We start from the raw sequence: 24,081 nt of genomic DNA, 5'->3' as shown, positions 1-24,081 counted from the left end.
TAGTGAACATCTATCACCTCATATAGATGCAAAGTTAAAGACATAGAAAAAAATTTTTTTTCCTTGTGGTGAGAGCTCTTAGGGTTTATTCTCTTCACAGCTTTCATGTATACCGAACAGCAGTGGTGATTCTATTTATCATGTTGTACATTACATCCATAGTACTCACCTATCTTATAACTGGAAGCTTGTACCTACTCCCTTTCTCTCTCCTTCCCTTCCTATCTATTATCCAGCATCTAACATGGCAATGAGCGCGGAAAAATGTTTGTTGAATTGAACTGGTGTAAGGGGCACCTTATTTCTGTGTATTTGAATACCAGAAGTCCGTGTCAGCCCCCAGAGGCAGGCACAGGTGGAGGGATTAGATACAGCAAAACTTCGTGAGAGCCGCTCATTTCCAGATCACCTTATGCTTTGCTCTGTTGACCTCATTTATGACAACCCAGAACTAAAGTGGTCTTTCTTACTCAAGAAGGAGGATGATTAAAATTACAAATTGTATAGCCATCTGAAGCAGGAAATAGGGTGATTAAAATAAAAATTGAGGGCTTCCCTGGTGGCGCAGTGGTTGAGAGTCCGCCTGCCGATGCAGGGGACACGGGTTCGTGCCCCGGTCCGGGAAGATCCCACATGCCGCAGAGCGGCTGGGCCCGTGAGCCACGGCCGCTGAGCCTGCGCATCCGGAGCCTGAGCCCCGCAACGGGAGAGGCCACAACAGTGAGAGGCCCGCGTACCGCAAAAAAAAAAAAATAAATAAAATAAAAAAACTAAATAAAAATTGAATTTCATTGTTCATAAAAGCCACATGCAGCCCCCTTCTCCTTTTTCATCTTATTAGGGCCTTACTCATCGATCCTTTCTTCCTTCCCTCCCCCCTTTCTTTTAAGTTATGTATGTGATACATGACATATTCTCATTTTTAACATTTTGGACCCCAAATCTGCTCCTTTCCATTGTTAACTGGAATGATAGCGAAATGTACTTATTATTCCATATATTTGCTATGCTTTTACTTACATATTACATTGAATCATACTACATTGTCAATATTTGATGATTTCTAACTGGCAAAATGGCAATGCCATATGGTTGAAACTAATATACTTATAAGTACATATTTTTGTTATTGATATATTATGTAAACAGGATTTTTATCCTGAAATTTACTTTTCTCATTTAATGAAATGTCCTGGTATTTTCCTATGGCAGTTCCAGTAGACTATATTACCGCTTTTAACTACCATGTTCCACGGTGAATAATACACCACACTATGTACTTAACTGTTCCCCTATTGATGGGCTGTGCAATTATTTCATAATTCAAAGCAATGGTACTGTGAACATTGCAAAGTGCAATGATTTTTGTAGGAATGATTGTCTAAACAATTATTTACCCAGTAGAGTATCTGTGTCAAATTTAAAATTTTATAGATATTGACAAATTTCTCTTGAAAAAATGTTTTTCCAATTACTACACCCAACAGCAATGCCTGATAGAACTAGTTTTCCCTGATGTTACCCACACTGGATATTTTTGACCTTCTCTTGCCAAACTCATGAGTAGCTAATGATATATCCTCATTGTTTTTAGATTTCCCTAATTACTGTGAGATTGAATACTTTTTCCTATGTTTCACGGGTCATTTGGATTTCTTCTATGAACTTGCCTCTATATTCTTTACTCATTTTAATATTAGTATGTTTGCCTTTTATTGATGTGTAGGAGCTCTTATTAGTATGGATGTTCATCCTTTGTCTATAAGTTGTAAATATTTTTCTCCCACCTTGTTGTTTATCTGTTAATTTTATTTATGGTTTCTTTTCCCCTATGGGGAAAATGTCTTCTTGGATTGAGGTCTTATTAGGGAAGCCTTTTTTAGCCTAATTTATAGAAATATAAAAGAACTTCTTCATATTTTCATAGTTTCAATCCTAGGTTTGAATCTTTGATTTGAATTGATTTGTGTGTGGTAAGAAACTAATATTTTATTTTTCCAAATGGAAGGCCAGTTGTACTCTAATCATTATTGACAAGTCTATACTTTCCCTACTGATTTGAAATGCTTGTTAAAATAAATTCTTTGATATATAGGGCTTTGTTTGGGGCTTATATATGTTCTGTTGATCTGTCATCTAGGTCTGTGTCTATCTTAGTGGTTTAAGTATTATTATTTTATGTATTTCTATCTTATAGAGCAGCCTCTCCACCATTGTACTTCAAGATATTCTCTTGTACATTTTTATTTCCAGAGGAACTTTAGAACCAGAATGTCAAATTCCATAAAGAATTCTGTCAGGATTGAGATTAACTCAGAGAAAACTGACAGCATCATCATAATCTTCCCTTACCTGAACGTATACTCTGTGTTTTATGTTATTTGTTAAGAAGCTTTGTAAATGTAATTTCATATACCCCCTGCAGCAACCCAACAGGGTTTTTTTTTTATTGGTCTCACTATCCAATGAAAAAAATGGAGGTTTAGAGAAGTTAGGGAATTTGTTGAAAGTCACCTGATTAGTAAATTGCTAAGCCAACATTTTAATCACAATTTGTCTGACTCCAGAATATTGCTTCTTAACTCTTATTGGATAATGGTCTTTAAAATGTTAATACATTAAAGGAACAGGGTATGTTTCATCAAGAAAAGGGCTCAGTCTCTCTTGTTTCTTGTCGATTGTGGAAGCAGCTTGCCACAAGTCGCCCTGGTGGGAAATTAGGGACAGCAGCCACGAGAATGAATGAGAGGACAGTGACAAAAACAGGATGATCTAATAAAGACATGGGTCAAGGTGGTCCTCGCGGAAGAAATGTTCAAGAGTGTGTGCTTGGAAGCTCAGGACTGGGGAAGCTCGGGACAGGCTCGGGAGAAGACTTCTGAGGACAGAGGCCCCCCCAGGCAGAGCTTCACTGGGTGACACAGGACTTGGAGAAGAATTAGGACCCATTGGGCTCCCTGTTTGTTCATAAGGCAACCTATGCCCTAAAGTCTAGTTTGTGAATAGAAGGCCAATTACATCTTACTTCCTTTTCCTCCTTCTAAAGAGCTTCAGAAATGAAGGGCTGATTCAACGTATAACATATCTAGAGAATGGCTTACCATGTAAACATTAAAAATGATGCTACAGGGACTTCCTTGGTGGCGCAGTGGTTGAGAATCTGCCTGCCAATGCAGGGGACACGGGTTTGAGCCCTGGTCTGGGAAGATCCCACATGCCGCGGAGCAACTAAGCCCATGTGCCACAACTACTGAGCCTGTGTGCCACAACTACTGAAACCTGCGTGCCTAGAGCCTGGGCTCTGCAACAAGAGAAGCCACCAGGATGAGAAGCCCACACACCGCAACAAAGAGTAGTCCCCGCTTGCTGCAACTAGAGAAACCCCGTGCACAGCAACGAAGACCCAACACAGCCAAAAATAAATTTAAAAAAAATGATGCTACAGAAAATATTTAATGACATGGGAGAACGTTCTAAGTAAAAAAAGCTGACTCTAAAATAAGAAGCCAGTCTAATTCCATTTTGCTTTGGAAAATTCTATGTAAAGAAGTACATCAATTAACGTGATGAATTATACAGGCTTTTAATCTTCCTTCTCATCATTTTCTATATTTTTCAGCTTTCTTATGATGACAGCTAATGTGTTTGCAACCAGGGAAAAACTCAAATATTAGACACATAGAAACCGATTAAGATAGTAGGTCACGTGGTGTTCTGTCTTAAAGCTGATGCAGGCTCTTTTTTCTTCCCTTATTGGCCTTAATGAAATCCTGCAGAAAGGCTTAGGGCCAATGGTTCTCAAAGTGTGGTCCTGGGACCAGTAGTAGCAGCAGTCGTACCTGGGCCCTCACAGACCTACCGAATCACAAACAGCCTCGCAGGGCCCAGCCATGTGTGCTTTCACAAGTTCTCTGAGAGATTCTGGTGTTCACTGAAGTTTGAGAACCATGGGTTTATGGGATTGCATGAATTCATGCTAATGATGGGCGTCTCAGAAGCCTGAGTGACTAATTATTGGGTCTGACTGTCGCGGTGCTAGACCCACCTGCACAGTGCTCCCTTCCCTGGAGTGTTGTCACAGTCCTCTCCGGGGGCACAGGGCCCAGGGTACCCCACTCGGCAGCGACACTCAGCTTCCTCGGTCCACTCATTCCTCACACACTGGGCGAATTCCCCACAGGCCAGGAATTTGCAGGGGTCTGCTTGATCAGCTGTAAAAAACAGGGCAGATTTTATTGGTGCAGGGACGCCTGAGCAGTGGATCCTGCAGAAGTCAGAGATGAGGGACCACATAGATTTGCCATCACCCCACTTCGGAGTGAACTGTACAAGAGTGAGAAAAGAGTGGAGAGAAAAGGGAACTACACATTTCTGTATCTTTGATAAATGAGTTTATAGACACACGTGATAACATATTTAGCTCCAAACATAATTATGCACAAACTGGTGTGCATCAGAATCATCTAGAGGCCTTGTTAAAACAGACTCCTGGGCACCCCCCTCACAGTTTCTGATGCAGGAAGTTTGAGGACGGAGAATTTGTACTTCTAAGGCACTAACAAAGGGAACATTAAAAAAATTCTCTAACGCAGATGATGTTGATGTATCTGACCTGGGGAGCACATTTTGATAACTAGTGTATTAGAGAATTAAATTTTTTTCCTGGGCATACATCTGGAAAAGACGAAAACTCTAATGCAAAAAGATACTCGCACCCCAACGTTCATAGCAGCACTACTTACAATAGCCAAGACATGAAAGCAACCTAAGTGTCCATCGACAGATGAATGGATAAAGAAGATGTGGTACATGTATACAATGGAATATTACTCAGCCATAAAAAAAGAAGGAAATAATGCCATTTGCAGCAACATGGATGGACTTAGAGATGATCATACTAAGTGAAGTAAGTCAGACAGAGAAAGACAAATATCATATGATATCGCTTGTATGTGGAATCTAAAAAAATGATACAAAAGAATTTATTTACAAAACAGAAATAGACTCACAGCCATAGAAAATAAACTACGGTTACCAGAGGGGAAGGGGGGTGGGGAGGGATGACCTGGGAATTAGGATTAAGAGATACACACGACTGTATATAAAATAGATAAACAACAAGGTCCTACTGTACAGCACAGGGAACTATATCCAGTACCGTGTAATAACCTGTAATGGAAAAGAATCTGAAAAAATATATACGTATATAACTGAATCACTTTGCTGTACACCTGAAAACATGGTAAATCAAATATACTTCAAAAAAATTTTTTTTTGTTCATTAGGTTTTTTTAAAGGCAAGCATTTTCTGCAGAGATGAATTGGTGATCTTATATATTTAAGATGAGGGATACCTTAGAAGTAATAAAATAGTCAGTCGTTTTTATGGACAGTTTTGAGAACTCAGGATGATTACTTGATTTTAAAAAATCTCTTTTTCTCAGTCTCTTGTGATCCCTAAGGCCCCATTTGGAAAATTCAAATAGACCTCAGGTCTCTGTTCTTTTTTTGTCATCAATTGTTCTCTTTCACTCTATTCTTAATTCTGTAGGATTGCCTCAAGTTCTTTGTAAGGTGGAGTATAAATCAAGAGAATCTCAGACAATTTAGCTCTGGAAGGCCTGTGGCCCCTGCCAGCCCCTTCCCCGTCTTTCTACAGCTGAGCATACCGAGCTCTCGGGCGGAGAAGCAAAAGGCCCACGTCCCCACATGCTGATGGCAGAACCAGAACAGGCCTCTGGCCCCCAGACCACTGTTCTTTTCTGCCCGGAAGGTTTCCTGTTGAATCACATCCGCCATTTACCCTTCAGATTATTTCGATAAGCACCTATTATGTGTTAGGAGCTAGAGGACAGGCAGTTGGGTATGAAGCCACTCTTTCAAGAACCCTAGGGGACAATAAGACATATACACAGATGTTTCTACACAAGAAGCCCAGTGTCTTGTCTAGTATAAGGGCTCTAACTGTGAGGGTATGTTAGAGAAGAGCTATCTGAGAGGGGACTGTTGAACTGTGTGCCTAAAGTGGGTTGCATTTGATGTGCAACGACTAGGAAAGGCACTCCGACTGGGCCCAGCATGAACAGAGGCACAGAGGTGAGAAAGCAACGGCCATGTGAAGAGGGTGCAGGGGAAGCCCAGCAACGGGGAGAGCAGAGACTCGTGCACAGGGAGGAAGGGACTTGAGACTGGAGAGGTACGTTCAGGCCAAGCTCCGCTGGGTCTTGAATGTCGTGCTAAGGAATTTGGGCAAATACCATATGCTAACACATATATATGGAATTTAAAAAAAATGGTCATGAAGAACCTAGGGGTAAGACAGGAATAAAGACACAGACCTACTTGAGAATGGACTTGAGGATACGGGGAGGGGGAAGGGTAAGCTGGGACGAAGTGAGAGAGTGGCATGGACATATATACACTACCAAACGTAAAATAGATAGCTAGTGGGAAGCAGCCGCATAGCACAGGGAGATCAGCTCGGTGCTTTGTGACCACCGAGAGGGGTGGGATAGGGAGGGTGGGAGGGAGGGAGACGCAAGAGGGAAGAGATATGGGAACATATGTATATGTATAACTGATTCACTTTGTTATATAGCAGCAACTAATACACCATTGTAAAGCAATTATACTCCAATAAAAAAAAAAAAAGGAATTTGGACCTTACAGGCAGGTGGGAGCCATGGAGGATTTGGGGGCAGGGGAGGGCTGTGATCAGACTTGTGCTTTAGAAAATATGTAAATAGATCTTAGAAGGTTCAGAATTAGGATTGCTTCAGTGATCGTCTGGTATAGTATCTCCCAAGCGGGAACATTTGCAGAACTCGAATTGAGCAGGATGTAGTTAAGTTTTATGTTAAAAATAGGTTTGGTGGCTAAATAAGTTTTTTTTAAATGCTGCGTGAAATAAACATAACCGGTTTCTCTCTCTTTCCCCTGGACTCTCTCTCCCTCCAGCTGCACCTCCTTCTCTTTTTACTTTTAAACCTCTTAGAGTCGCTAATAAGCGAATATCTATTGCGCATCTTCAAGTGAAGGCTGGCGTCAGCCGCTTTGCCAAGTTTACTGACCACAGAAGCCGTGCAGGTGGGTGGGGTGCAGCTTGTGGGGCGAGAATTCCACGGACTCTCGTGTTCACTGTCCCGATCTAGCGCCTCCTCGTGGTGGAAAAGGAGAGCGAGGGGGTTAGCTAGACCAGCCCACGCGGAGGGAAAACACTTTGGGGTCTCCCAGCAAAGTAGACCTGCTACGTTTTTACGTAAAGTTGTATTTCTCTGCAACTTGAGGGTCCATACGGCTAATGCGAACGGGTTTCCCTGCCTCACAGTCCTAAAGCTGGCCAGGCAAAGGGATCCTTGTCACTGTTTAGAAAATGACTCAGATTTACCCTGACAACCCAGGTGTTTCATGTCCAGGGCCTGGTTTAATAAATAACAGCTGTCAGCAATTTGACAGCCAGGCCTGCAGTCCTGAAAGCAGAGGCCAGGAGGGAATAGTCAGCGTCTGCACTGCCCTCTTTCTGCAGTGGAGAAATAGATTTAACTGGGAAAGCAGACTGAATGCAACGAGCCTACCCCTCTGAAGAGTAATAGGAAATGTGTGATAACCACGTGAGTTTCCTGTTTAAAAAAATGTTTCTGTTTTTTTTTGCAGTACGCGGGCCTCTCACTGTTGTGGCCTCTCCCGTTGCGGAGCACAGGCTCCGGACGCGCAGGCTCAGCGGCCATGGCTCACGGGCCCAGCCGCTCCGCGGCATGTGGATCTTCCCAGACCGGGGCACGAACCCGTGTCCCCTGCATCGGTAGGCGAACTCTCAACCACTGCGCCACTAGGGAAGCCCAGCGTTTCTGTTTTACCAATATCTCCTTCAGCCCAGCCAGGCGTAGTCCATGTCTCTGTACCAGTAAAGCTGAACAGAACACAGTAAGGCAACACTGCAGAAATGAATTTATCCAAATCTGGGGGCCATCAATCGGGTATATTTGACAAATAAATGCACCTAGGTTATAGATTACTTGCTTCTCCCATGTTATTTATTTGGGACCAGCCTACAGAACAGTACAAGACTTCACGTCACCTAGTTCAGTTTTGGTTTGCTGTGTACGTCTTCCTGGGTCCTAAGATACTCAGTCATTCAACGAATACCAAATGGGCCCTTCAAACTCTTTAGTATTAAGAATTCCAGTCCAGCTAATTGCTTTAGGTTTTTATTTTATCCATATTTAAAACCTTACATTTGAGGCAGAATTTGAGAGCTAGAAGGTATTTTGGAGACCTTCTCCACTAATTTGCTCACTTTGCAGATGAGGAAGCCAAGACTCAGGGAGGTTGAATGTTGCCAAGGTCAAGGCTGTTTGCGCTCAAGTCCTCCCCCTTCCCCCCGGCCCCCCATCTTGTGGACTGTGTGAGGACAGCTTCCAGGGAAGGAAAGAGTCCCAGGGGGAGCTGTTGGCCATGGCTGGTAAAGGCAACCTCAGTTAATTAGAATCGTAACAGAAGAGACGAATATTTACATTAATTTGTGAGGCAACTCTTACTGCGTCCCCTCCTATTACCTTAAAAATTTATGAAAAAATTTTTTCATAAATAAAAATGACCCTCTTTACTTACATATCATTCTTTGAGGGACACCTACAACTTTGGGATTTAGGCTTTAGGCTTTAGGCTGATTCTGCAGAGGCAGGGCCGTAGGAGAGGAGAGGTGGTTCTACGATGAATGAAAATTTAACTAGTAGAAGTTTCTTAAGCAAAGCTTTCCCTATGTTGTTATTTTCTTTCTTTTTCATTCTTCATTCTCCTTAGAATGATGGTTAGCTGCCATTTTCTAGAAGAATATTTTCAAGTCACTATCAGGTTGTGTGTGGATTTGAGGAAGTGAGGGCCTCATGATGCCTTAGCTTCCTGGGTTTACTGAAATCCCCTTTAAATAGATTGTTTTGATGGTGCGTACTCCCAAGAGGTTTCTCTATAAGCCTGTACCACACCCAGCAAACACCTAGTATGATTTGGGACATCCTCTGGGCTTATCATAATTGCTTGCTAGCAAAATGTCTTAATATTCTATCCTTAATCCACATGGATAGCTCTTCTGCAGAGCAAATTTGACAATCTCTCCGTAGAGGCGGCCCAGAGCACTCAGTGAGTTGACTGTGTTAGTAGCTCCTCGTTTGCAGCAGGTGGGAAAGGTCCAGGTTCATCCTGGCACTTGGTCCTTGGCTTCCCATGTGGTTTCGACCATAGTCAGAGCACTGGTGTCATTTCACTTCAGGCCTTGTCCCTGACTTGGCCCCAGAAATCATGATCCTGAACCTCCAGCTTCGCCAGGAGCACAATGGCAATTATTTATATGAACAGGGAACGCACACGTAACGAGGGTTACTGTTTGGTTAGCACTGTGCTGGGCACTTTAAACATGTGTCTTCATTAATAGTCACAATAATCTTCCAAAGTAGACAGTGCTGACCTCATTTTCCCAGGTAAGGAAATTGAAGCCCATTTTAGGTAGTAAGTATGACCCAAGATTGACATCCGTATGTTACGGTGTTCAGCTTTTGACATCATTTTAGTGGTTTCAAATATGGGGTTTCCAGGAGGCCCTTCAGGGCTTGGAGGGGTGAATAGGGATGAGGGAGAGAGGGTAGGGAGGCGAAACTCGCCAGCATCTCCGGTCTCATTGGTTCACACATCAGATGTCCAGGAATGCTTTCCTCCGAACCATAATCTCCTAACTAAAGCAAGCTCAAAACCCGCATCTGCCACTGCTCCTTCATGAGGCAGAAAGCTTCCCTTATAGAAAGCACAGTCTGACAGACGGTGGCTCCACATTTCTTTCTGTTGTTCAAATGTGACAGCAATGAACATGACTTGCAGTAATGGAGCTGCCATGTGGGGCTTGGATCATTTTGAGATTTCCAGTGCATGCACATTTTATGTATCATTTTCTACCCTGGATTTGCTTCTATCATGTCTTTGGTGTGCATTTCAAAGGTCTTGAAAAGTGTTCCCAGCTGCTGACGGAGGAAGGTGGTCTCTCAGCCCTACATCATGTGATCAAAACGCATTTAAGTGAATACCCCCTGCCTGCAGAGGACACCTGAAAGCACTTTACAGTTATAGTTAAAAAGATTACGATCCAGGTCATCAAGCAGCTTATAAATCCATAGGTTCCTGATGGTCCAAGACGGTCTTTTTTCCAACCCTCTGTTTCTGGTCCCAAGTGCACTCATGCCTGAAAATAGACTCTTGTTTCCCGCCAGCGCTCTGAGGGTCTCAGGCCCACCTGTCACTAACTCCGGTTCATTGCACCCACTCCTCCCCCCAGATCGTCCTGTCACTTGCCCCGCATCCTTGGGGCTGAGTATTGATTGCCTTTCTGCCCTGTTCTTCATCATTCTTTACCATTTCATTATCCCCTTCCCTTGCGCGGTCCTAACACTCTCGTGCTAGACCGGAAGTGAGGCATCTCCTTTAATCGGGTCCCGTCCTAGGGCAGGATTTCAGTTCAGTATGGCTGGAACTCAGGCTTCGTTTGGTCTGGCTGGGGCTGAGGGCCTGTTAGGACTCTTCTGTGGACTTCTTTTTTTTTTTTTTTTTTTTCCTGTTTGTTTTTTAACATTTTAATGCGATGAAACCTAGTGATCGCTAGATGGCGCTCAATAGCAAAAGAAGTAGGAATAGATTCAGGGGATGAAATGATAAGAGCCCGGACTGATTTTTGTCTGCTTAAAAGCCGCTTTGCGGAGCGCACCGGTGGAGGGAGGCGAGGTCCGCCTGGAATTGGCGCGGTGGCAGAATCAGCTTCGGGGGACCGCTGATAGAGCCCTTAGGACGCCGTGATCACCGCGGCAGATCGGGCCTGGCCGGCTGGGGCATGTGGTGCAAACTCCTGGATCATCTTTTCCCATTTCAAAAAGGCAGAGACAGGGCCCCGGGGTTCCAAGGAGGCCGCGACCCAGCCTCACGTCTGAGAGAAGTGGGGAGCTGGGGCCCCCTAACCCCAGAACAACCTAGGCTTTGCGGTTCCGGCTTTGTTGGTGGGGAGGAGGGCGTGTCATTCCTTTCCTTGGGGCATCGGGGAATGACAACCCCACACATCCGGATCGAAGGTAATCTGCAGGGCAAGGGACGCACTAGCCCACCACACTTTTAGGGGCTCGCGAACGTGTTTTAAATTCTTTAAAATCAGAAGAAAAAAATTAATAGAATCCAATCTGCGTTATATCTGTCTCTATACCACCGCAGACATAAAATATAATATAAAGATTTCTATTAATATTAATGTTTAAAATTAATATTCATGAAGGCAAAGGGTCTAGAGCCCAGGAAATCCTAATGCAGCGCTGGTCGTCTGACTGCTCCCTTCTTAAGGCGTGACTATCATTTTAATTCAGTGCTTGGTGCTGAGTGCTTAGTCATTGACTAAATGTGGCGCCCTTCTGGGGGTTCGTGCGGGAACCTCACCTTCCACACAGGCCCATCGGGCTTGTTTTCCTAAGTCCTGAGAACGTTCTGGACTTGGCTGCACCTGCTGCAGAGTGAACCTGCTAATCCCTGGTGTCAGTGCTGAAGCCTCCACGAAGGCACCCTGGGCGAGAAGAGCTGGTTCTTAGCAATTATCTGTGGCCTTGGGAATGCAGCTTAGCATCTTTGTGTCTCATTTCTCCCTTCTATAAAAAGGGGTAATGAAAGCAGGTGATCACTAACGTTCCTCCAGCTCAAATAGAAATCTCCCATTCTAGGCGTCCTACTGGAACAAAGGCATCCGGAGCTTTAGCCGGGCTCCAGAACTGTTGTGCAATTCAGTGATGAAAAGAACTTAAAAAAAACTACATTTATTTATTTTATTACTGGCCAAAAATATTTTGCTTATGACTTATTGCCAAAGGGTAGGATTAGAGTGAGAATAACTATTCAATGATATGTAACACACAGCATAGTGCTATGCATGTGGTTGCAGCTTAATACACGTTTGTGGAATTGAGTAAGTTATTAATGGGACTTCTTTCTGGCTTGAAGGGGCATGCAATGAAGCAACTTAGGGTTTCATTTCAATCCTCCACCATTCTCAAGAAAACCACCACAAACTCTTTATAGGAGGCTCTCAGTAACATTTCCAGGGCAAACACACATGTCTTACCCTGGACAGAGGGTTGAAGAATTCTCCCTCAGTCATTTTTGTATCAGCTAAACTGAGGTGTTCTGGGTGCACTGATCTTAGGGCCTGAGTGTCCCAGGATGTGGAGGGGGACGCCTGACAGCAGGGGCTGTGGGAGGTGACCTTGCAGCTGGGCTGAGTCCCAGGCTTGTGTGGAGGGTTTGCATTAAGGGGTTGGATGAAGGGCTCTGGGAGTGTCTTAAGGAAGCTCCATTGGGTGGTTCGGGTGTGAGATGAGGGCACAGGTTGAAACTCTGGAGAGGGGTGAAAGGTATGTGGCAGTCCAGATGGTAACGGAAGCAGACATTAACAGAAAATCCCTGTGATGGCACCCCGGGAGGCACGGGGCAGCAGCAGTGTAACCCCAGGAGACTGGCCAGAGACCTAGGAGACAGGATGGGGGAGCTGGGGAGAGTCTCCGGGAAAGAGGATTCGTGTGGCTGCCCCAGCTCGGAAGGGACACTCCTAGCAGAGCCAATAACCAGTACATGGAAAGGGGACATTTGCAAGTTTGGGACTTTTGTTTCTGAGAGAACGATTTTTTGTGTTTTTGGCATTCTAGAATATGACAAAATATTGTAGGAAATTTCACTTGGTGAAATGTAGAACCTAACAGTTCATTTAGGATTAATTAGACTGAACTGTGTTGTCACTTTTTCTAAGTAGATTAAACAGCCTCTGTATACCCAGTAGGAGGGTTAAGACTCTTTTTCGTTTTTTGCGTTACATGGGCCTCTCACTGCTGTGGCCTCTCCCGTTGCAGAGCACAGGCTCCGGACGCACAGGCTCAGCGGCCATGGCTCACGGGCCCAGCCGCTCCGCGGCATGTGGGATCTTCCCAGACCGGGGCACGAACCCGTGTTCCCTGAATCGGCAGGCGGACCCTCAACCACTGCGCCACCAGGGAAGCCCAAGCCTTCTTTTTATAAAGAGGCAATAAGTAGAGCTGAAGGAAGCACACAAAGCTGCCTTTGAATTCCAGCTCCGGCCCTTGGTGACTCTGTGACCAGTAAAAGGTAAGTTACTTATAGTTTTAGGAAACAGTTTCTCCAACTGTGTAATGGGGGGAAATAATAACTTTGTGTAGTTACTTATTAAGATTAAAAACTAGTGTCAATCAACAGTAGCTGTTATTTTTATTGTCATAAATGGGATGAGTGACATCTACCATCTTCTCAGAGCTGGTGACTAAGTGCGAATCTTACAAATTATGCACTTTCCAGAGAAAATGAGTTTGTTGATCCACAGTCTGGCTGGAAGCATCTAGGATGCCAGACTGTAGTTAATTTCAATGTTTACCATTTACCAGCCTTGAGGTCTGCCTGTTTTTGAGGAGGAATTTTAGGAATTCAAGGAGAGAATAAGTCAGAATAAGTTATATGTGGTTTTGCATTTTTGAAATCTTCAACCTGCACACCTAACTGGCATAAAAGCTCTACATGCTTCTGAAGAATTTTCACAGCAGCTTAAATGAAAGACAACTCTAGTTGCTGGGGATGCCAGCAGAATACTGAGCAGGCCGTGATTTTTTTTTTTTTTTTGGTTGATAAATCAGATAGTTCTAACATTGGTTTATACTTTTTATATCAGAGATTCATTTATTCAGGGAGTTTCAAAAGGTGAAAGGCAAACCACACACAGTACAAACAGCGTGTGTGGCTTCTCCTACCTGTCTATGCCTCTGCAGATGCCATCTGGCCTGAGAAAGTGCTGACCCTCCTTTAGAGGATACAGCCAGACGGCTCAATGCTGATCTGAATGTGGGGTGAAATTCACCTGGAAATCTCATGAGGGTTTTCAGAGTCTATCTTCTTTCTTCTCTTTAGTCCCAAAGTAGTAAAGGAATAATAACCCCCCACTCCCGGCGTTGCTACCACAAACTACTTTTCCACCCTGACGTTAGGCCAAAAGAAAAGAAAAGCACTTGATTGGGTTTTGTTTCAAATTTTCAAATGGAACTAAATAATTGGTCTGTCTGGACATTGCCTATAAATATAATAAAACTGGGGCATAGAAAAGAAATGCTACATCCTCTGACCAAGAGGGCTTTAACAGTCCCCTCAGCTCAACTAAACTTTACAATGGCTTCTTTCTTCAACCTCCCTTTCCTTACAGTGTAACTCAGTGGGACCCTTGTGGCTCCTGGGCATGGAAATATTTCTGTGTCCCCCATTTCTTGTAGGTAAGACTCTAGCCTCCATGACCTTCCCTGAGTTCCAAAGGGCAGATTCGAACAGTTGCTAATCAGGGAAGGGAGGGAATGCAGAGGCAGGGGAGGAGCAGCCAAGAAACAATAGTGCAGCCTTGGGGCAGGGCCCTGGTTCCCCCTCAAGGGATACACATAACAATATCTTTGAGCTCTTTACAAAACTAAAACCCCCAACAAATGGAAGATGTTAGCATTCTTCATTCCAAAGAAGGCCACCTGAGGCCAGATTAAAGGAACAAGAGAAGCTACAAGAAACTATATGAGGGCTTCCCTGGTGGCGCAGTGGTTGAGAGTCTGCCTGCTGATGTAGAGGACACGGGTTCGTGCCCCGGTCTGGGAATATCCCACATGCCACGGAGTGGCTGGACCTGTGAGCCATGGCCATGGAGACTGTGCATCATAAAAATCTTTTATAATTTAAATAATTTAAAATTCTTTTAATTTACATGCAAAGATTTCCTAAATGGGGCTTCCCTGGTGGTGCAGTAGTTGAGAGTCCGCCTGCCAATGCAGGGGACATGGGTTCGTGCCCTGGTCTGGGAAGATCCCACATGCCACAGAGCGGCTGGGCCCGTGAGCCATGGCTGCTGAGCCTGCGCGTCCGGAGCCTGTGTTCTGCAATGGGAGAGGCCACAACAGTGACAGGCCCGCGTACTGCAAAAAAAAAAAAAAAAAAAAAGAAAAAAAAAGATTTCCTAAATGATTATTCCTTAACATTTTTAAATAGATTTTTACATTTTCAAATGGTTATATACGCACCAACATAATATCCTCAATTTTGCCTTTTGTCTCCTAAGGCCTAAAATATTCACTGTCTGGCCTTTTAAGAAATACTTTGCTGACTCCTAGAAGGAGGTAACTTGGTTTGACCTACCATTTACTATTGATTATGGCATTTTACAACTCTATAAAGTTAGAAACTATCATAGAGAAAGTGGATAAGATACAATGATTGTATTTTCTGTTTTGTGTTTAGATTTCATCATTTGCTTTTGTTCTCTGTTTATATAAGATCCCTGTTTCCATATCCTCTTTAAACCAGATTTGTCATCTAACAATTTCCTTATTAATGAGTCAAATAAGACTGTGGCATATGCTCACTATCTATTCGTATGACATTCATGCTTTTCACATTTTGGGGTTTGGAGGAGGCAGGCTGGCGGCTCCCGGGCTGGGGGACAGTGCACCTGAGGCGGGAGACCCTCCAGTGTTGTGTAGCCCTAGTTTTAGTCTGTTTCTTCCAAGAAAGTGGTAAGAAAAGTGCAAAGAGGTAAGACAACCCATAACTTAGTTTTGCTGTATTTGGCCATCCTGGTTGGGAAAAGGTTGAAATGATAGGACACAGTCCCTATTTTCCAAGGAAAGATTCTTGGGCTTCTCTCCCGTAGACAAACTAGGTATTTATTCCGGATGTACAGTATTTCCAGAGCTGACCTTTTTCTCTCTCAAGAGTTCCCTTTCTGATCCTCTTTCAAGGAGAGTTTTCTCCAGTAAGTTCAAGCAAATACTTGCATGAACAAACCCGAATCAGCGAGGCTTCTTGTATTGGCTAAAATGGCCTTCGGGTGTTATCTGGGATTTTGATGGTCAGTGCCCTGACACTGTGACCTCTCTTACTACATGCTGGGGGAGTGGGGTGGGCACTGCTGAGCATCAGCTGAGCCTTAGACACTAGAAAAGACCATGCTGGCAACAGAGCCAGAGGCCACGTGTATTGGAATTTGAGTCCTTTTTCTCTAGGAAGCTGAAGTAATTATCATCACTTGGGGTCCAGGGACCTGAGAGGCAGCGTGAGCAGTTGGGTGCACTGGTTGGACGTACTAGGAGATGTTTTAATCAGCTTGCCTGTCAATCACCATGACAGCTTACACTTAAACACACCACCATGAGGAGAAAGTCTGGACCAGCCAGTCATGCAGAAAAACTAGAAGCAAAGTAGCTGTCATCTTCTAGATTAAAGGAATAAGAAGAAAACTACTGAAAATCATATGCATATTTTCCCTTAATTTGTTTTAAAATCCAGACACCCATTTCTTCTATAATCAAAATACTAATTTTGTACATATTTCCCCAAACTAAAATTGTACAGGAGAACTGAGGCTAGAAACACTTTACTATACTCTAAGTATACAGGTTTTTTTTTTTATGATTGGCATTTTACGTTTCAAGAAGTTTTATAAGATATGCAGATTCATAGAAGTAAGAACTTAATGAACTCTGTGAAGAAGCAATGGTTGTAGCAGGCTGTGAACAGGGAAGGGTTGTGAATAATGTGAGAATGAAGGTGGGAGCATTTGTGAGTCTGTGTCTGGGTGGGTCCCCAAGTACCTCTCTGTCTTGGGTGGCCACTCCCCTCTCTTTGGCAGCCACCACCCTCCAAAGGTAGCTTGGGCCACTGCCACCCAAACTTTTGTGGCTGGTGTCCTGCCTCTACGGCTCTGGTGCTGACAAAGATTTTCTCCTTGACCAGACCCTAACTCAGGCTCCCCTAAAATTTTCAACTCGGCCTCAACTCTTGGGCTTCTGTGTTTGTCTCTTTTTGTCCAATTTTAGCACGAAAGCTGTTAAGTAGGTTTGGCCAGAATCTCCCACCCTCCATATATCTGATCATCAGGTTCTTCACCCTCTGCTCTCTCCCAGGTGGTGTCTGATCACCTGGCCTGCCTCCAGCAAGAATCCTTTTAGGTCATTTTAGCCAGAATCCCCTCTTACCCCGGATGTTCCTTAGTAATATTCCATCCACTGACCCATTCTGCTCCTTGGTTATAAATTCCCGCTTGCGTGTGCTGTGCCCAGAGCTGAGTCCAATCTCTCTCCTCCACTGTGAGACTCCATTGCCGTAGTCCCTACATCCACCGAGATGGGCCCCCGGAATAAAGTCTCCCTTGGCATCTTTAACAAATATCACTGAGTAATTGTTTATTTAACGATGCTGGTTGTCTTCATGGCGGCTGCAGCAGCCCAGCCGTCATACCACCAACCACCACAGGCCTCCTCACTGCCTGAGATCAGCCAGGGGGACCAGAATTCTCTACATTCATCTCTATCCCCATATTTTCTCTGTACTATTCAGGCCTCAGGCTTCAATGAAATGGGACTTAAAGGAAAACTCAGTGCTTTCTTCTTTATGGGATTCCTCTCTGGGGATTCCCAAATGCACAGAAATTTGCAACTAAGGGTAGCCTATCAGAAAGTGCTCATTAGAAGGTCTTTGAAGGAAAAAGGCATAGCTTTGATCCCAGCATCATTGTAAGGTGACTGCCCTTGGCCACAGGGCAAGTTCCTTTGGGCAGGGACTTACATATGTTCGCCGGTTATTACCGTGGTGGATGAATGCTGACTCTTTTGGGTTACACATGTAGAAGATGGAAAGCTTCAATCCATCATCAGCCACTTGCTGGCTACATAGGTGAATCTTCCCTTTGCCTTTTGTGAAATAACTAAACCAGCCATGAGGGAGGAAGCCCTGCCTCCTCCCACCTTCTCCAGCTCCCTCTCCATCAGAAGATGGCACAGTGTCTTCTCACTATAACTAGGAGCCCTTTTGGATATTAGATTTGTCCATTTTGATTTATATAGAGGAATCCATAAAGTTTTTTGCTATTTATTTTTAACTTTTATAAAATCCATATTTGGCTTTCTAATTCTGCTGTCCTCCAACCCTCCCGTTTAGGCATTACTCATGTCCTGGCTGGCTCATGACAGCCATTCTTGGCAGACCTCGTCCATCTATCCATCCATCCATCCACCCAGTCATTCAATACTTCTATGAGTTCCAGCGTATTAAAAATTCAGACTTTTCGGAATTCACCAAGTATCAAGAAAGAAGTAGAGTAAGGTAATGTCCCAGGTTGCCCAGTGCTCTCTGGCCTCCCCTCTTGCTCTACCATTAATCAGTGTAAATTTGGCTCCAGTAGGGACTGGAACCCATGTTAGCACCATCTCATTTCTATTGCTATTGGCTTCTTAGAGGAAAAGCTACATAGCCAAACTGGTTGTGAGAAATTAGTGAAATAATTTCAGTTGAACCTCCACACAAATACCTTGTCATGGCACTTGTCATTGTTCCCACTGGTACCCTCCTCAGATCACAGATTAGTAGTCAAGTCGCTAATGATGATGTTACAATATTACCCACTAACTTTTGTTAGTCAGCTACAGTGTGTTGAATGTTATGCTAAGTGTTGGTTAATCCTCACAACTATTACTATCTCCATTTTCCAGTTGTGGAGATGGAGTGCTGCTGTTAGTGAAACTGAACAGGACCCTGTAAGCCTCCTGGGTATGGAAGCCTTTCTGTGCCCCTGTTTCTTGTTTGTAGGGAATACACTCCAGCCTCCATGACCTTCCCTGAGTTCCAAAGGGCAGGTTCAAACAGACGCTAATCAGGGAAGGTAGGGGATGGTGAGACAAGGGAAGAATAGTCAAGAAACAACAGTGCAGCCTTGGGGCAGGGTCCTGGTTCCGCCTCAAGGGATACACATAACAATATCTTTCAGCTCTTCTGCAGAACTGAAACCCCCAACAAATGGAAGATGTTAGCATTCTTCCTTCTGGGGAAGATCACAGTTGATAACCTCGAGAAACTCATCAAGGGACCACCTGAGGCCAGATTAAAGGAATGCAGGCCCTGTACACACCTCAGTCCTTATCAGCAACCCTGCCCTTGAACCATTTCTATAAAACTCCTCACCAAATACCACCACCACCGCCACCAGATTGGGCCACACAGTTTTGAGAGGCACGAGCCTGCTGTGTCCCCCTTTGTCTGGCAAAGCAATAAAACTATTCTTTTCTACTTCACCTAAAGCCCTGTCTCTGAGATTCGATTCCGCACTGGTGCACAGAGGCAGAGTTTTTGGCATCATTAGAACACAGGATTCATGTTCAGGACCATAGCCCTCCAAGGTCATGGTTTTCTGCTGTGCTTCCTTCCAGCGTCCCCAGGGTCCCTTACACATCCCTGGCAAATACATTACCAGCTTCCTGCCCTCTATCTAAGAGGCGCCCAGTTTTCCCCTGCCTCAACTTGGCTCCTTACTTTACCTTCTCCTATTGTTGGATGGGTCTCTAAGTAGCCTGTCAGCTCCCTGGGGAGGAAAAAAGGGAGGGGGTCGGGGCCTTGTCTCTCTTATGCTAAGTTCTCCCTATATATGCTCCTGTTTTCAATTGACTGAAAAGAATTGGTCTTCTTACTTTAACTGGAAGGGATCCCCTGGTAGTTTTCAGGGGAAGAGGCAGTATCTTACTAGCATTTAGGAGGTCTTTGATTTCTTGGGGGTCGGGAGGGCTTGCTCAGCTGCTTGTGTTCAAAGGTAAGCACTCCCAGGCTCAGTGCCTTCAGGCTCTCTGTCTTTTTAATAATCCTGTTTACTGAGGTAGGAGGCAATTTTCTTAAATTTGCTCAAGGCTCCGCTCCATCAAAGAGAAGTGTCTCCCAACTGAGCCTTTTTGTTTGCATTTTGCCCAAGGCCTTCCCCTATGCCTTCATTGTTAGTCCCCAGGAAGCCAGGGAGGATGTTAAAGATCCACCTCACTAATTCATAGCCAATTAGGAAGTTTGTTCTGAACGCAGGTCGCTTTTCCAGTAGATTTGGAGCCTTGCCCCCTTGCGCTCCAGGGAATTAAAAAATTGTCTTCAATTGGTTAGAAAACAGAATTTTGAAGCTAACGGTGGAAACAGTTCCCAATTTGGGCATAGCTGGTTATATTGGTACATACACTATGCTTTATTATCAGAACAAATGTTTGCTTTCTATTTTGTAGCTTCAGGCTCAGCCGCTGTATCTTTAAGTTTTTTTTCACATCTAACTACTTTGTTTTAACCTGCACAAGTGGAAGCTGATCTAGGGTATAAAAATGGGAAGGGACATGATTTTCCTCTTGGGTGATGGTGAAGTGGCTTTCTTCCAAGTTTGAGTTTTGGTCTAATGATTATTTTTCTTTCCTCGGGAAACTGTCTTATTTTTATCCCGAGAAAGTGCTTTTGACTTCCGGCAAGATGTAAATTAGCTTGGCTGTGGGTTATGTTAAAAAAAAATCTCTTAAGCACAGCAAAAGTTTTGTTCTGTGGGGAAACTAAAGAGCCCAGATTGTGAAGCAAGAGGTGTATACTTGCTCTTTGCTTTTTTGATGTAGGAAAACTTTAACCTGCGTGTCTTAGGACCCTACCTTTCTACTACATTGATTCATAGCTTCTGAAAAGTTATCTTGTCAAGTGCAGTTTTAAACTGATTTTTGTGGCCTCAAAGTTGACCTGTATGCTTAAGCAAACAAACAAAACCAAAACACTCCCACAGTTTTCTGGGTTGGATTCTTTTACCTGGTTCAACATCGAGAGAGTAGCTATCTATTTCCAGATCAAGCTGTTGTGCTGCCGCAGAACGAAACTCCTCCAAGACCCCTCGCACAGCCTTGGTGAGGTTATATGGCACTGATTTAGCGAACTTCATTTTGCTATTCACGATCACACTCCCATTTCTGAAGTTAAGTATTTCAAGTTGCTTAAAACCTGTGAGATTGGATCGTAGATATGGAACCAGCTGCAAAAATAAAAGATGGTTTACTCTTAACGGTGTTCTAAGTGCTCAGCTGCTGCTAATTCCATTTGTACTCACATTTCATTATCTGAGGCATAAATTTCAGTTCCTTTTTTATGTTTGTGTTTGGATTGAACATGAGACCAGAACACCACTATTTAATGATCTATTTGCAGTGATTATGTCCCATATTTCCACTTTCCTGGGTATTGAGATGGATGGGCAGTGATTTTCTTCATGATGAATGGTGAGAACAGAGGATTGAAAAAAAATCCAGGTCAGTGCTATCAGCCAAGAAGGGATGCCAGGCTGAGTTATTAAAAAAAAATCCAAGTAAATAAAAACGTGTTCCAAACTGAGCCCAGGAGCAGACTGACCTATGCCTGGTAAAAAGGACATCCATTTAGAAGCAACCAATTTGAAATGATGTATTGAAACAAACAACAGCTGAAACATCAGCTCGTCTGTCTGTGCAGGATGCTTCATATCAACACAAATGTGGTGAAGTGGAAGGAGCAGAGAACTTGGCTGTCAGGAGACTAGGTGTCAGTCCTGTGACTGTCGCTAGCCAGCGGTGTGACCTCATCAAGCCACTTCACTACTGTTGTACCTCAGTGCTCTCACCTGAATTGTGAGGGAGAAGAAAAGTTGTTCCCTAAGGACCTTTCCCAAGTTATAATTTAATAATCTCAAAATGATGCCCCAGAGGACCAGAGGGTTGTGTTTCATGTTCTCACACCTGTCTCTTGTAAGCCACAGCCATCCTTTTTTTTTGGCTGTGCTGCATGGCATGTGGGATCTTAGTTCCGCGACCAGGGAACCTGTGCCCCGTGAAGTGGAAGTGCGGAGTCTTAACCACTGGACCACCAGGGAGGTCCCCACGACCATCCTTGGGATCACTTTTCAGAAATGTCTGAAACTCAGCGATGTCTGCTTTGTTTCCGGCCTTGAAAGTGAGCCCTCTCCTTCATGAACCAACACCCACGAACCCAGAAAGGGCACAGATGCAAACTACAATCTCCCAGGCTTGGCACAGATCTGCTTTTCCTTTGCCCCTGTCCCCACCCCACCAGAATTTTGACTCTGACCCAGACCCACATGTTGGTACCCCTTCCAGTAACCGCCCCGCCCCCCCGCACAAGGTCATTGTGAAAATAAAAGGAAATTTTATACAAAGTGTGGAACCGCTCTCTCCTGTTTTCTCCCACCTACTTTGACTAGGCTCATCCTCTATGTCTTAACATTGCTTTGGCCTCTGGTGGGAATTCCCTGTCCTCAGCTAGTGTGCAGACAACTTCCCTTCTCCCAAATCATTCTCCTCTTCTTCACGGGAAGGAGGCTGCCCAGCTAGAGACCACATTTCCCAGCCTCCCTTGCAGCAAGCTGTGGTCACGTGACCAGTTCCTACCAATGGAATATGAGTGTAAGAGATGTGGGCAACTTTGGCATCACTTGCTTAGGAAATTGCTTGCCCTGGGCTTCCTCTCTTTCCCCTTCTCACAGTGGAAACAGGGATGTATTGGTGACCCAGCTTTGGCTGCATGAATGAGGAAACATCCTTGGGGTTGGCAGAGTTATAAGATGAAGGGATTGTGAGTCCCTGGATGACATCATAGAGCAGAGCTGTTGCACCCACCCAGTGAAAGAGAAATACACTTGTACTCTATTTAAGTTACTGTATTCTTGATCTTTTCATTATGGCAGCCCAGCATGTACCCTAGTTAATACACCTGGGTTCGGTGCCCTGGGACTCTGTTCCTGAGATTGTCCCAATATCTACTCACCTCATTTGGGGGAGGAGGGAATAGCACAAAGTCTTACTTTAAAGTTCATCTGAAGCATTGGTGTTTATGTGGTTTTAATTTGCATAATGATTTAACTTATATGAAGCTTACAAATATCTTTCCTCTTATTTTCAGAACTTCTGTAATCTTTGTGCTATGCATTGTGTACTTGAATTTCATTAGCCGTGACTGTGTAGAGGTTCATAGTTCAGCAGTTTTCACTGTGTATGTATTTCTACAAGAGTACATGTGAGTTTGGGGGGTGTTTCATAAATCAGGGTTATATGCCACCATGATTGTCTTCTCACTTTCTTTGTTAGGGCTTGGGATGCTAAGCCATTTAGTCAGTTTTTCTTTTTTTTTTTTTTAGTTTTATGAGAATTTAAGGGGAACTAAAATTTAAAAAATTCTTACACTTGAACTCTCGGCCTCATTTGTGCTGGACTTTTCTAGCCTTGAACCTTTTAGTCAGATGGCTGGAAAACAGCATGTGACATTATAAATTAGGAAAAGTCTGCTCATATTGTTTAGAAATTCCAAGTTCAGTACATGAGTGGCTATGTATTATTCCTGGGAAAACTAAATCAGGAGGAACTATAATGAAAAGGTCTTAAAAATTAGTTTGTTCCCAGGAAGCTGGGCGGCAGTGGCCCATTGGATCTGTATCCATCTCAACGCTCTAGCTGAATGCCATCGGCAACAGCTATCTCAGAGGCTTGGCTCTTCCACCTTGCATTGCTCAAGACAGCCAGGGATTATATTATAAAATGACAGCCAAAAAAAAAAAAAAAAAAAGAAAGGAGACACACAGATAGCTGTATGTGGTGTCCACTCACCAGCTGTGTGAATCGCTGCTCCAGAGCTTGGTACTCCAGCGAGCTCTTGTTGAACAGGTCAGTGGAGAAGGGCATGTTGGCCACACGCAGACTGAAGAACACCACCAGCTCTCGGGCCCTGGCGGCGACGGTCATGGCGCTGGTGGTGATGTACTGCAAAGCTGGGCCAGGAGTGATGTTCTCCAAGAAATGATCCTGGGTGGAAACATACCCACTGAATCCCAGTACCTCAGAGGATGCGTGAGTGCTGGCGAGATCCGTTCCGTCTAAGTCTCCGACTGTATCTTGACTGCTGATACTCAACCTGCTGTCTTCTGAAGATGCAGGTGAACGTGAAATTTCCTGAGCCAATTGGCTGATGGCAGAATAATCATCAGTGGGGATGGTTAGCCGTGGGATTAGTACTGTCTGGTCAAGGGAAATTATGTCTGTGGCACTTTGATCAGTCTGAGAAAAGACGCTCGATGCAGTAAAAAAAGGTAGAGTTTCTGATAGGGAGGTAGAGGCCACAGCAGGTGGAGACCAAGAACTGTCCATGGAGGAAGCTCCTGAGACCAAT

The 24,081-nt window shown here is 44.1% G+C and overlaps 1 protein-coding gene across 1 annotated transcript in view; it reads right to left on the bottom strand.

The window, feature by feature from the left end:
• The window catches only part of IMPG1 (interphotoreceptor matrix proteoglycan 1), a gene marked incomplete at both ends in the record, with an annotated part of 86,671 nt that overhangs the window by 4,630 nt on the left and 57,960 nt on the right, over positions 1–24,081 (bottom strand). The window contains 3 exons of the mRNA XM_079716349.1: positions 4,046–4,211; positions 20,686–20,905; positions 23,523–24,051. Of these exons, the coding sequence (XP_079572475.1) occupies positions 4,046–4,211; positions 20,686–20,905; positions 23,523–24,051 (915 nt within the window). The remainder of the gene's footprint in view (positions 1–4,045; positions 4,212–20,685; positions 20,906–23,522; positions 24,052–24,081) is intronic.

Source organism: Hyperoodon ampullatus (genome assembly GCF_949752795.1).
Source record: "Hyperoodon ampullatus genome assembly, chromosome: 12".
NCBI classification, from domain to species: Eukaryota; Metazoa; Chordata; class Mammalia; order Artiodactyla; family Ziphiidae; genus Hyperoodon; species Hyperoodon ampullatus.
The sequence above is the reverse complement of the archived record's forward strand: the minus strand, read 5'-3'. Positions and strand labels throughout refer to the sequence as shown.